The sequence below is a fragment of the Lissotriton vulgaris genome, chromosome 3_1 (genome assembly GCF_964263255.1).
Source record: "Lissotriton vulgaris chromosome 3_1, aLisVul1.2, whole genome shotgun sequence".
Lineage (NCBI taxonomy): Eukaryota > Metazoa > Chordata > Amphibia > Caudata > Salamandridae > Lissotriton > Lissotriton vulgaris.
In genome coordinates this window covers 318,747,788-318,762,895 of record NC_141689.1, presented here as the reverse complement: position 1 = coordinate 318,762,895, position 15,108 = coordinate 318,747,788, and the positions used below count along the sequence as shown (strand labels likewise).

Genomic DNA, 15,108 nt, shown 5'->3' with positions numbered 1-15,108 from the left:
CTGGCCTCAAATAGGAGACATTGACACCCTGACAATGAAAGACTACTTTGTGTGCGGGTGTGTTCCTTGTGAAAGAACAGAATGCTGTCACTCACAGTGGAATGAGCCAATAGCTGACGTGGACTATATACAGCGGTTCCCAAAGTGTGCGCCGCGGCACCCCGGTGCGCCGTGATGAGAAGCCAGGGGTGCTGCGGCTCCGTGCGCTGCCTGACCCGCCGGCAAAAAAATGGTGGGGAGCCACGCCCAACTGCCAACCCTGTCAAGGGAGCCACAGGTCAAAAAAGTTTGGGAACCACTGTACTAAGTAGAAATCCAGCGTGGTTGATGAAAAGAGCACACAATAATGAAACTATCCACTCTCAGACGTTCGACACTTGGCAAACAATTGGGGGGGGGTTAGGTCAAAGTCCTCCACTTGTCGAGATTCTACTATTCAAGCCTGTATGCCAGCAGGACCCTCAATACGGCCTCTGAAATGCACCATTACATGAAAGATATTGCCTTTGCTTGGATAGAGGTTGGCTCCAGGGAGTTCCTTCTTGAGCCCATAACTGAACAAGAAACCAAGACATTGATGGACTGGCTGGGGGAGAGGGGGGCCCTCTGGCATTGATGACCCCACAGCTAAATTTTAAAAAGCGTTCAAACTGTTACTGTCACTACAATTGACTCTGGAGGTCAGTGAAGTCCCCTCTGCCTAGGAAGGCAATTGGTACTGCTTTTTTTGAAGCCAGGTTAAGGAAGGGTAGCATTGGCAGTCCCCTCTCAATTTAGATAATAAGATATTGGCACGTGTCAAAGCAAATTTGATGGCTCCTTTCGATAACTAGTCTGATCGTACCTGAACAGTCAGGATTTATCCCGGATAGGACTACATCTAACAACGTGTGCACCTTCTTTGCGGTTATGCTGCATCATATTGCTGTATAAGTGCCATTCAATTAGCATCTGCATCAACAGTTGTCTATCTGATCCATTCCTGATTTGTAGGGGAACTCAACAGGGCTGCCCCTTGTCTCCTCCCCCTGTTTGCTTTGGCCATGGAGCCTCTTGTGACCTTTCTCCTCAAACATTCACGCAGTGGACTTATATTTCCAAAAAAGCCTGTGTTGCTGTCGCTCTGTACTGATATTATATCAAAAACCTAGAAGCATACCTTACTCCATTCATGGCTGAAATAAGAGTACAGAGATATGTTGGAGTACTAGGCAACTGGTCCTAATCTGAAATGTTAACTATGACCTATGCATCTCATAAACCAACTATAGCCTTTTTACTACCTTGGTGTGATGGCTCGGTCTGCTACCTGGGGATCATGCTGAACAGACAGATCCCAAATAACTCTAGGCAACTATGGCCTGGACGTTGCTAGGTTACCAGTTGAGAGATGGATATGGCTTCCTCTTTCAAAGGCAGGCAAAATAGCCCTTATTAAAATGTTAGTCCTACCAAAATTGGTGTATCAATTTCATAACTTCCCAATTCCACTAAACCAAGCCTTTTTTCACCAGTTAAGATACTTGCTAACCAGACTCTGGTCAGGACGCAACCCAAGTCTAAAATAGGAGCCATTGACATTACCCTATGATTGGGAGAGGCTTTGCGGTCCTAGATGTAGAATACTACTTCCCTGCTGCACAATCATGCTGTATTGCATTTTACTATGCCCCCACGGGTGATGCTTCCATGTTCCTATAGAAAAAGACAAGGTGCTGACTGGGAACACCGCACTGCTATAACCTCTGCTGAAACCAATACATTTCGTACAAGTGGTCTGCATCTCACTCCGGTCTCTTTTGCACTTGGCTACCCAAGCTGGACTTGCACAACCATGCTCTCCAATCTCTCTCTCCTGAATAACCCATATTTTCCCCAAACTTTAGAAAAGAGTGTGAATATCAGACTACAGAATGCTGGACTGTTGCATGTAGGGCAGCGGTTTGTGGGCGTTACGTTCTTCACTCTTGATCCCTTTAGGGGGAATCAGACTTGTGCACCTCTAGCTACATTTGATTGCATGTGCCTGCGCCACGCGACAATATCGACTTGGCCTAACTTCCTAAACGAATCTCCAGACTTCACTCTCTTACCAAATTGATACAAAAAACAGAACTGCAAGACTCCGTCTCTATACTATACAACCTGTATACAGAGATACATACATACAAAGATCATAGTGCCTGGGAAAAATGGTGGCTAGATATTGACTGCGAGAGTTCCCTAGAAACCGGCAAATATTGCTGTGTCCAAACTAAACTGATATCCATCAATTATTGCACAAGCTCCTTCGCTTCAAATTCCTTTATAGATTATACTGCTCCCTGTATACGTACAGAGACTAGATTCAAGAAAACCTGCAAAATGCACTAGATGTCCATGTGACCCCGCTAGTTTCTTCCATTTGGCCTGTGAGTGCCATGCTGTTAGGACTTACTGGGGTGATGTTTTTCACACCATGGAAAAGATTGTTGAATCTTCTATTGAATTAATTTATTTTATGTATTTTTGAAATTTATACAGCGCACTGTTACCTGTAGGTGTCCTGGCGCTAAGTAATGCTCCAAAGCTAAGGCCATGTAGAGATTGGAGAGTAAACCGCCAGGTCTTAAGGCCTCTCCTAAAGGCCAAGAAATCCGTCACCCTTCTAAGAGCCAGGGACAAGGCATTCCAGGCCTTGGCTGCTCCCAGCACAAAGCTTCTGGCATACACAGGGCTGGGTCCCTCTGTGGTCCTGAGGAAGAGCTAGGGGAAACTTGAAACATGTTGATCTCACACTGCGGCCCAACTCTTTATAGTTAGGTTCCACAGGGAATCCTCCTTTTTAGACATACCAACCTAGGAGCAGGAATAAAATTTGTTGATGCCCACTAGCAAGGTATTTTTAATCACTTTCATCCACTCCCCCAAAAAATTGCAATACACATTGTCTACCTACAAGTGCTCCTACGTAACTCTGCAGGTCGCAGCACACCTCAGTTCGTAGAGGACTGGGATGGCCCCAATGATGAAGCATGTCACCGTGGGGAAACCCTGGTGAGTGAGGGGACTCAAGAAAGACATTTTTTTTTCTTTCTCTAAGGCGCTTCTCTTACTTGAACGAGTCAAGAGCCTTTAGCCTGTGGACTAGGTCTCTATACCCAACACTTTGGGTTTTCTTTTGAACCTAGAAAATGACTAGCCCTCTACTGGATGCAAGGCCCACCTCCCAAGGCCAAGGATTGGCTAAGCAATGCGCTTGTTTCTCACAAATGGGCTCAAAATGATGCAGAGGTGCAACCATCTTGTAGCGTCCTCCCTAGCTTGGGTACAAGCCAATGACCTCGCCAAACACGGAGCTTAGCACCTTGGCTGCTAGAGGTTTTCCTTTCCTGTGCTGCATATGCATGATCCCCATTGTTCATGACGAGCTCAGCTCGTCATAAGCACAAGACCAGTGTACTGCATGACAAGCTGAGCTCGTCATGAGCAGCGAAGGGGTTAGTATTACACGTTTTTATTCATCTGTGTGTAACCACAAGCTCAACATTCTAAACCGCTCTAACACTTACGTTTCATTTCTACAGAGTCCATCAGGATACAAAAGAGTTCCGTCATTGCTAACTCACGCGACTCTACATCTTCCCCTCTGTTAAATAGAAAAAATTGTGTATGTATATATGTGTGTGTATATATGTATATGTGTGTGTGTGTGTATGTATGTATATATATATATTATACATACATTAATTCATAGCTCTTCAATGAGTCTGTGGCGCTCTGATCACATTGCCCGATTTGTGTTTCGGAAACTGGGGACTGGCAGTAGAAGTGTCTGTGATCTGTGTTTGCAATATAGGAACAACTGCAGTCTGGGTTTTTTCACTTGTCCTTTTAGACCCAGTCTCTACATTGACATTGGTGAGTGATAAGCCACATGTCAGAAATGCAAAGAATCTTGCATGATGGACATCCCAGGACATTGGGCAGTCACTAGGTGTCCTTTGCTGCTCACAATATGAAAGGGCTCAGCATTGAAGACATCATCATGTTGTTATTTTCTAGATTGATGAACAAGCACTCGATCTCCTCTAGTGAAAGTAATAATATATTTTGCATGTTGGCGCTTGTCTGCATAGGCCTTCATTTTCCGTTCACAATCAAAGTCTTTTATACAGGTTTATTCCTCAGTACTTGATCTTCTGTTGGTCCATTGAGGTAACTTGGTCGTCGTGGGTCTCCAAGGTTGCAGGGCTTTCACCTATCGCAGGAACACCCTACGTTGCAAAGATGCCATCTAATCTCTCAATGACATGTTTAATGTATCCAGCAAAAACACATCAAAAGATTATGTTCAGTTTATACTTTTCTAAGAAGTGTATGGAATCTCTGCTTGTTTTACTGCACACACCAGATGCGTGTTCACACCGGCAGTATTTCAGAGTTAGCTATGCAGGTTTTGCAGAGGAGCGCGCACATTTAATTGGGCCACTCTTCCCCCCCGTATCCGATTGTCTTGAGGTGTTTGTATTAACTTTAGGACAAGCAATTAAAATCATGTTTCTTTCGGATTCTCTGCGCTTTCCCGGAATCATGTGTCGAGAAACAATATTTCTGCTAGCACGGTCTCCTTCAACGCTGTGCGTCCACCCTGACTAGCTTGAGATTTTAAAAGAATGAACTGCAAAGTCATGTTTTATTAAGAATGTTTTTATTCAAATTTTAAATATGCGTTTCTCGCCGTAGGCTGTTTTAAAACATGGAACAGGAGACGGTTAGATTTGAATTGTGTTTGCACGGATCCACCAGTGTCGCATCTGGCTTCGTTAAAGTGGGATGCTGGGAAGGAAATGCGTGAGCGAAGGGTCACGTAGAGGAAGGATTCGCTGAGTCCACGTGCGCAGCACTCTCCAGAGCTCCACAGGGTGCTGCTATAATTGGAATGGATGGATCTGTCATCTTCAGAGGTTTCATTCACCTTCTGAGAGAATCCTTCCAATGCATAATGTACTGTAGCTGTCAGCGCCGATGCTGTTTGTGCAGCTCTCTGGCCCTATCCCACTTCCTGGCAATCATCGTGAAGCTGGTGAAAAGCTGGAACTTAGGTGACCTTATGCATTGCTAGGCGAGTAAAGGCAAGCAGTCGCTATTAATAGGACGTGTAGAGAAAACCCATGCTACCATTTGGTTTGTTTTTCAAAATCTCCAGAACAGTTGATCGTCACATATGAGAGAACTTGCTCTCTCAGCTTTTATCTGTATTTCATTGCCTACCCACCCCCATCCCTGTTGCTGTGTCACCAGCGCTGCATTGTTGGGGACACCCACAATCCACCCACAGTGACCACGTGCACTCATGGAAGGTTCAGAGGATGCTAACTAAGGCATCGCTCACAGATACCATCCTACCTCAAGAGCTTATCCGAAACAAGGATTGGCATAGCCTAAAGGTTTCGCCTTTGGAACCTAATAAGTGTTTAGTTATCCAGCACAATATCCTTGGTGCAACAACATCAACTGTTGCATGGCTAAACACTTATAAGGTCCTAAAGGCGAGATGCTATGCCAATGATTCTTTTATTACTCAGTGACGTGTTTAAAAAAATCTTTTTTTAGAACATTAATTGAAGAGTGGACCTTGGAGTGGACAGCAGGGTAAGGCGCACGAGCTCCGGCCCTTTAAAGTCAAGAGAGACAGCACAATTTCATATTTGTATTTGAGTGCGTTTTCGATCCTTTCGTTTTGTGTAATTGCTATTCTTACCGGATCAAAATTAATATGCACTCAAATACACACGTGCGTGTCAGAAAAAGGTGCGGCTGCGCAGAAATCGTTGGCTGGTGGCCGCCAACGTCCACCCCCTGCAAGAGTCTGAGCGATGCCTGCACCTTCAATTGCGGTGACTCCGTGACCAATGGCGGCAAGGGTTGAGGGTCAGAGAGTTGATGGGATGGCCCGGCAGGAAGAAATGCAGAGGATATCCTTATAAAGGGAGCTCAACTTAAGCTTATATACTGCTAGATCAGTGGTTCTGAATTTATGAACCTCGACATCCCTGTACGCCGTCAAAGTGCGCCCACCAAGCACTGAATTGTAAAAGTCGTGCTTCTCCTCAGAGGACCGTGTTTGTGCGATCCTCTTTCATTCCAATCACTATAAATGTAAATGTTTATTGCATTCCATCCTGTGGCCACTAGGTGGCAACCTTTCTCCCATTACTTACAATTGCATGTTTAGCCTACAAGGCTTTATGACCAGCAAAGCAATCTCAAACGTGCTCATTACAAGCCCATCGCTCAATTACTATATAGCTTCCACTGGTAGTAATGGAAAAGCAGCTTGTTCTTGCTCTGTATTAGCTGACTTAAAGTTATGTGTTAATAAACATTTTAAAACCAGCACCAAACAAAAACTTTTTCAGAAACTGCAAATAATCCTGGAAAGTCAGCCTTGGAGGTTTCTAACTCCTCTGGGGTAGAATATGTGGGAGTCTTTCAGTAAAAACTCACGGTTATCACTCTTATCAGATACCTTTTCCCTAAATAGAGAGCTGGCATTATATAGTCTACTCATGTGTTTCGGAGAACTAATGACCTTCAAGACTGCAATTAAATATTTAGTGGTGGGTGACTACACACAAACTGACCCTGAAATGTTGAAAGCTACAAATGGGGAAGATGCTTCCTTAGGAACCATACTTAAAACGATGGTACTAATGCAAAAGACACTAGACAGTATTTTAGCAGCTTCGAAATCGATTAATAATAGTCATTTCAGATTAAGACTTTAGAAGGGTCCAAACAGAAACTGCAGCCATACAAACTGGCCTATTTAAGACACATGCAAAAGAGTTGAGACCAGTTACAGAATAATCCTTGCAAATTAACCGATAAATAAGGAACTGTCTAGGCCTAATTTTTTTTTATCGCAGAGCAGCCAATACTGCGTATTCGCACTGGGCATCTGTTTGGTAAAGCAGGAATTTTTACCAAGGTTTGAAGAGTTAACAGAAAAGGCAGAATCAGACAAATGAGATATTGTCAACACCTTTGTGTCACATTACCATAAGGAAAAGCTCGTCTATTGGAGAGACAATCCCAGCCCTGTAGTAAAGATTATTAAACAGCCTCCTTGTAAATTATGAATAAATTAGGTATGAAAGCAGACGGAGTGCTGCTACTTTTCACTGTTTGGTTCTGAAAAAATAAAGAGCAATGCTCTTGTCATCTGGTTAGAATACCTCCATCGTATTCATTGCTAATATTTTATGGGAGTAAATGGGAGTACTCCCAAGGCCGCGCTTACATTTTCTCCCCCCCACACACACCCCCATCCCATCCTCCCCCATGCTAAAAAAGGAACAAAATGGCGGACAATGGGCAATAGGTCAAGGGAGCCGCTAGTCAAAGAAGTTTGGGAGCTGCTCTGCTAGAACATGCCATGTGTGCAATGAGGCTACTGTAGGACCCAAGGGAAGGCAGGGTGAACAGGCCAAAACAACTTCAGACAAAAACTCACCTACATAAAGTTCTCCCTGGGCCTCCTGACTGGATTGTAGTGGCACAAACTAATCCTAGAAGCTGATGGACTCCTCCTGAATTTCCACCCCACCTATCATGGGAAAATAAACATGAGTTGCCGTGTCTTGGTGGTAGAGGCAGAGACCACTGACGCACCCACTTCTACATTGTCTCAGATGGCCTGCCATTCCCCCAGCTCTTGAGCTAAGTGGTTCTGTTCCGACTTCTCCGTGGGCCATGTGAATAAAGGCCAAAGTAAAACTCTTCTCTGCAGTAACACCCACCAGTGTGTCGTCACTTTCCTGATTTATGCCCCCAGGTCCAAGAAATATTTGCCCAGCTAACGCATGTGCAAGACCAAGGGCCATCATACCCCACCCCCTCCATAAAAAGACCTCTGATTCACACTGCTGGGTCACTGAGCAGCAAGCACAATTTATTGCTCGCTGCTCGGTGTTCCTTCTCACACTTTTTAGGTCTCGCCTACGCAGCGCGCATGTGTTGCATAGGAGGGACTTTAGCTATCGCTCCGCTTATTTTCAGGCATACACTTGTGCTTGTGGCACCCACCTTGTGGGAGTGAGCAGAGGCGCGCCACAAGCATAAGTGCAGTCTTGAAAATGAGCAGACTGTGCAGGCACGCCCCACTCCCGGGCTTGTTTTGTTTTGCTGCTTGATGACCCCTTCATTATCTTCTAAAGTAATTATTTCTGTCACTGTTCCTATGCGGACATAAGCTGCCATCTACTTTGCTTCTATTTGTTGTCCGGAACACACATCGTGCTCTCTTGTGAAGCGCTCTAGTGCCACTAGGCCAAGTCTGCTACCAGACAGCAGGGAACCTAAAATAAATACACACAGACATGCTTCCCACTTATGGAAGGTATTAGACATTCATTGAGAGGTTTGTTTCCCTCTGCTGCCCTCAGGTGGTAGTTTCATGAACGCTCTCTGCCCGCCCTGCTCCTAAGTCAAATGCTTGTTCTACTTCCCCAAGGTGGCAGGGCGACTCCCATCTCGGCCCTTAACAATAGCTGTCTGCCAAATAGCCAAAGAAAGGTTTGACATTCTAGGTGGAAAAGGCCTAGTAGCGAAAGAGCTAAGTTTGGTAATTTTCTCAAGAAGGATAAAAGATGATATTGAGAAATATAAATGTTGTCCTGTTAAAAGGTTCACGCATTTTAGCAAGCAAAGCACTTTAGAAATTGGAGGCAGAAGTTATTCTTGTACTCGAGTTGGCAGAACTATTCTTTCTAAAAATGAAATTGTTTTAAAGTAAAAATACTCCCAGCATTATGCAGACAAAAAGGTTTCATTTGGAAAAGCATAACAGATTAAGCGGTCATAAGTAGGGGTGATGGGTGAAATGTTGACCTCATGAAGTAATGTACACTCTCTTCCCCTTTCTTTTCGCACTTCTTGTTACAAACTCTTTCCAAATCCTTAATGAATTACAATACTTATAGCAACTGAAAACTGAAGTGAAACATTATTTGAATAGTATATTTCATGCTGTAAAATGCCATTTAATACTAGGTTCTTCTCGAGGCGTTGGTCTATTTTGCAGCAATGGCAGGCGCTGTATGATCACCCATCAGATTTCTGCAAATTTGTGATTAAGGCTTCTGTCTTTAAGTTGGAACTTTCTGTCTGTGATACTCGTTTGTCTCTGGGAGAGGTGCTGTCTAGAAGCTCTTAGCTACTCAGATTTACAAAAGTTAAATGATCTGAGAGGTCACTTTCTGGAGCTATATGCCTGTAGGCTCCTGCCAGTTCCGTAAATGCTATTGTTCTAGTTTTTCTGAAATGATTAAATGCTGGTCTTTAGAACATTTTTGAGATTTCTGTTTAATTTTCAATGTAATATTGTAATAGTGTTAAGCTACCCTTTTGGCTAGTCTGTTGCAATCTATACACAGAGTTCCAATCGTTTTTAATTATAGTCTTTTTTTTCTACATTACTTCGTAGGTCTGTGAAATGAAAAACTGTAACAAATGCATTTATTTTGAAGCCAAGAAAAAACAGGACCTCTATGCATGGTAGGTAGTTTGTATGTAAATTTAGTAAATGCATCCATGAATGGTGCATCTTATAAATCCAGTCCAGGTGTTGTCTCAGTATAGCTCAGAGCACAATGCTCATTAGCGCATGATGTGGTTTGTTGCATTCTCCTTGTAAACGTGTCCCCTTTGTTTACAGTGACTTTCCCAAGGCTTCTGATGTGTTGTGCTCTTAAGTGCCTGTACTTGCATGCTGTGATCGTGCCGAATTAATACTTTTTATTTATTAACAGAAGTGTACTGTCTATGAAGAAATCTGTGAATTTTAATGTTGATACTGGATTTCCATTTGATTTTAGAGATAGTCAGTCAGTCAGATTTTAGAGATATTCCGTTAGCAAATATGAATGAGTATTTTTCCCTTTGAAGTCTAATTTGCAGTTAATTACATGGAATATTCGTCCTTCTCCAAACCAGTCTTGCTGAATCTCAGAAGTTTTCTGTTTATGGATGCTTTGATTTTCTCTGTTATACAATGCAAAAGATGGCAAATGGGACATTAAGTTATGCCTACCTATCATTTGGACTATGACTTAGTTGTCCTTCTGACCAGAGGAATAAGCGCATTTATTTACATACCTACGAAAGAATGCTATAGATTAAAAAAATAATAATTTTCATTAGTTAAAATGGTGTCTATCCTCTTCTGTGTCTAATCAAAATTGTGTAGTTCATGAAATGCCTTATTTTTCATGTCCTTTAAATGAACCATGTTTAGAAATCTAAGGTGTCAGTAAGCTGGTTCACTTTTTAGGTCTCGCAGATGATAAATGCTGGCTTCCCAATGGAAAGGAGTGTATTTGGGTGCCCCCCACCCACCCCGGCCGAGCTCTCGCTTCTAGCGTCTGCCGGCAGACACTGTTGCAGGGGAGAGTATCTCCCCGCCCTCCCACCTTCAGCCTCTTCCTGGTGTTTGCTGCAGAGGTTGTTGAGGCCTCACACATGAGGCTCCAGCTTTGATATCAGAGCGGGCTCTAATGGGCTCGGCAAAGAGGGGCCGTCATTTACGGCATGCCTGCAATTGATGCCTGCATAATAATGTAGTTAACCATGCCACATCAACCTGGCACTGCATTGACTCATAATTCTGATTGCCTTGTGTATAGTGCCAAACATATTTTAAAGGACATAACTCACTTAGTTAACAACATTTAAATGTTCAATGGATGACGTAGCTGTCACAAGACACTATCTCAGGGAGCCACTGCCTACAAGATGCCCCTGGCAAGAGAGCTTAATGTGAACTGGGGCTGTGGGGTGGGTAGGGGAATTGTGTGGTCCGCAGTGTGAAAAGAACCGGGGTGGGTGCTGGACCGCTGTGACATTTGTGCTTGGGGAATGCTGCTGAGAGCACGAGACCGGGTTACACAAAGTGGGCGTGTGAAAAACGCACCACATGCTTTTTTGCACAGTTTTTGACGCACGTGTACTAGGGTTGGCGAAGCAGATTTATGCCCAGTTCATATTTCGTCAAAAGGTTTCTGCTCCGATGCCAGCCTGACACTGAAGCCATTACAGAATAAATGAGGCAGTTAAGCTAAAAAATAAGGCTATGTGCGCAGTAACATTAATTACCGAATTACCGAACATATTTGCTTTATTGAAAATCTTTATTATAAATGCGAATGGTGCAATGTGTTCTCTTCATTACAGTTTCAGCTTTCGTATTTTATAAGTGAAGATAATGTGTCAGGGTTATTCCTTATACAAATACATCACAATTACTGAAAATGTTTGCCTAATTTTTGCGCTCATGCAAATTCTTTCAGTAATATATAGTGCTTCTGTTTGTGCTATTTAATATTACATGGAAAGCGAAACATTGTCAAAAAGCTTTGTGTTTATTTTTGCACTAGTGCAAACATTACGGTGCAAAGAGCATTTCACCGAATTCAGACAAATCGATCATGTGTGTCCTGCTTCGTGTGCTTTTTTTTAGGTCTCAGCTAGGCGTTCAGGCGCAGGGGTTCACGGAGAGGACCGGGGATTCCCTCCCTCCCCTCAAGACACAGCTGTATCTTTGTTCAGCTCTGCCGAGTGAGGATGGATTTTGCGGGAGGGAGGGCGCCCGGGTGCGTGGAGGTGTTCAGAGGGGTGTCTCGAGCTCTCTACTCAATGTACGGCTTAGCTCCCCTTCTGCAGGGAGCAGGGGTGACTTGGGCTTGGTCAGGGCGGGACTGTGAAGTGTATGTGTGAGTTAGTGCATATGCTTGTGCTTGTACGTGTGTGAGAAGTGAGTGAGTGCATTTCTGTGAGTGACAGCGCACAAGCCTTTGAATGTCCGGTTGTATGAGCACGTGTGAATGAATAATGCTGTTTTCATTAGTATAATTTGTGCCAATGTTCGTGTGCGCCTCTGTGAATGTTGGGGTGCATGCGACCGGTGACTTAGAAATACACCCCACCCCGCAGTTGGGGGTGCAAACTCAAGGGGGCCCCTACCAACACTGTACACGGACTGCAGCGGGCCGCCTGGCCTGAGCGCTCCTGACTGGGTGCTGAGCTGGGAGCCACCCTCCCCCATGCATCTTGTATGCAGGACCTCTCAAGTTTCCTTACCACTGCTTGTTGATCACATTCGAGAGACCAATATCTGTGACCAAGACACGTAGGATTGCATACCACTGATTTAAATGTTGAGAGAAAATTCTGTTTGTGATGGCATTAAAATCAAAACTGACTCTTTGTAGTGTGTTAAAGTGTAAGTATGCTGATGTATATTTAATTTTCTTTCCAATCAACTTTGCTTTTCTGGAGTGATAAAGCTACAGCCTTTACCGGTCTACGAAGCAAACGAGTGTTATCCAGTATTATGGGTGTCTTTCATAGATTCACATGCCTGAATCATTCCCCGCCGTCGAGACGGGAGTCTCCGGTACATAGAAAAGTAATGTCTTATAGACATACATAGAGAATAGTAGGCCTAAAGGCCTCACCTTAGTAACATATCCATGTCCTTTTGTAAAAAGGACCAAACTCTAGAGAAGAGCCAATCAGCTATCACCTCCCACTAGAACTTTCCTGGCAGGAGCCTCAGTCCCTCAGATTTTCTACCGCACGTTGTGCTAAGGGAGTCTCCTCTGAGCTCTGCTCAGATTCTGTGTTTTTTCACTTCATTAAATAACTTGGTTGTCAAGGATTCTTTTCTACTATGGATTATCTTCAAATACATTCTTGAAAGAAGGTCTGGTAAGGAGAAGAAAAGAGTTTTTTAAGAGCCTGTGCAACTTGTTTCAAGAGGTTGCTCTGATCCTCACACGCAGGCCAAAGACTGCAAGATATATCGCACTTTCTCAAGTAAGTTTTGAGAGGTCGTGAAGGGCGACTTTTAATATGGTGTCAAACACGAAGACCAGAAAGGAGGTTTTATTTTCTCCAGTGACCATGAGGCGTTGTCCTCAACGTCTAGGAGACCTCAAAAGAGAAGAGAATCTCCTCAGACTTATTCCTCAGGTGAACTTCCTGAGAAGGCCCTCAAAAAGACCACTCATGGGTCTTCTGGGCCTTCAAAATCTCCTCACTCTGTGGAAAAGGAGAGTAAAGGACTTGCTTTTGGAGAAAAATCATGTAAAAAAAAAAAAAGACTTCTGAGCCGTCAAAGTTACCTCCTCTGGTCATAGGACCCTTCAGAAAGGCGTCTTCTATACCTCCTGAGGTAAAGACTAAGAAGCCAACATCGTCAACAGGATCATCGACGAAAAAACCTCTTAGTCTACGATGGCCTCGTCTATGATGGTCTCGTCTATGACGGCTCGTCTACAACGGCGTCGACGGCCTAGTCTGACTGCTCGTCTACGGCGGCCTGTTTATGGCGTCGACGATGGCCTAGTCTACGATGGCCTAGTCTACGATGGCCTAGTCTACGATGGCCTAGTCTACGATGGCCTAGTCTACGATGGCCTCGTCTACGATGGCCTCGTCTATGATGGCCTCGTCTACGATGGCCTCGTCTACGATGGCCTCGTCTACGATGGCCTCGTCTACGATGGCCTCGTCTACGATGGCCTCGTCTACGATGGCCTCGTCTACGATGGCCTCGTCTACGATGGCCTCGTCTACAATGGCTCGTCTACATTGGGTCCTCTACGACGGCAGCGTCGACGAGGACAGCATCGACGAGGACAGCGGCAGCGTCGACGACGGCCTGTTTACGGCATCGACGATAGCCTCGTACCCTATGGCTTGTCTACGATAGCTTGTCGAAGACTGCCTCGTCGAAGACTGCCTCGTCGAAGACTGCCTCGTCGAAGACTGCCTCGTCGTCTACGATGGGCTCGTCTATGACTGCTAGTCTACGACGGCTGTTTACGGCGTTGACGATGGCCTCGTCTAGGATGGCCTCGTCTAGGATGGAGGGAAGAGTACTTTTAGATGACTGATTTGATACCATGATCGGACAAGTACATCAATATGCTATCAAGACTGAACTTACTTTGGACAAGCGACAAACTATTGAAAACAGCAGAGTCCAATACATTCATGAAGCATACCACTTGCATGCCTTCCTTAACCAGCAAGGCACAAACCCAGCAATCGCTCTTTGCCTGCTACAGTCCATATTGCGGTTGTTGGACCTGGTTATAAGTCAACCCCAAAAAAAACAGTATTATCTTGGTTGACGGATCTCTTTGTAGTTTGCCTGTTTCTCGTTGCATTTGGTATTGGACCCTAATTGTATTTATTACAAAGTGTTATTTTTGTTGCAAGACTTTATAGACTGGCTATCACTAAATGACACAGGCTTAAAGTACCGTCTGTGTAGGGCAGGAGTTTCAATCTGGGTTATGCAGATACTGTGGTCTTGTTCGGTCTCACCTAAAGGCTGCCTTTACTTGTCTGTTGTTGAAAAACTATTCTGTATAATTTCAATACTTGAAGTGAGCTTTAGGTCGGCCAGTTGCTTACAAATGGTTGACTTATTTGTCAGTCTCGTGCTTGTTTTTAATTCAATGGATTTCTTTACTCTTAATGCGTTTGTCCCTCCGTGGAGCATACTTCATTTGCTCCACGTCTAGAAACTTGTTTTTTGTTTTCTTTCATCACTACATAAGAGTGCATGTGTTTTCTTCCTTTTGTGCTGCTTCTCTATTCACATTCCCACCACTCAGCTTTTTGGGTGATTAGGACTCGCCTGAGGCAGTGCGCATGCGCTGCTCTGGCGAGACTTCGTAAGGGGGCTTCAAATAGCTGACTGCATGCTTTTTGTGTGGCCTAAAGCGTGCGGTTACGCGCACAGGCGCCATATGGCTTTCTTCTCTCGTCATGGCTCATTAAGCGCATCACTCGTGGGCACCCTTGCATCGCGCGCACATCTCTCGCCAGACATGCCTCCTTGTTTTGAATGCTTCCTGGACATTTTAAACACGCACACAAAGCTACCCAACGATAAACTACTGCGCTTGCCAAACTTCTTCGGACGCTAAACAAACAGTTGATTTACGGCTTCTTTTTCTGGTTTATTGTTTCCCAGAACAAATAAAACATTGAAAATTGGGTTTTTGAGGAAAACAGTTACTTGAAAATATATCGGTGTCTGTGACTAGTATT

General features: G+C 44.2%; 1 protein-coding gene across 1 annotated transcript in view; it reads left to right on the top strand.

Moving 5' to 3' along the window:
- Nucleotides 1-15,108, top strand: part of BRIX1 (biogenesis of ribosomes BRX1) — a 75,772-nt gene that overhangs the window by 27,265 nt on the left and 33,399 nt on the right. The window contains exon 4 of the mRNA XM_086960514.1: nucleotides 9,470-9,540. Within this exon, the coding sequence (XP_086816640.1) occupies nucleotides 9,470-9,540 (71 nt within the window). The remainder of the gene's footprint in view (nucleotides 1-9,469; nucleotides 9,541-15,108) is intronic.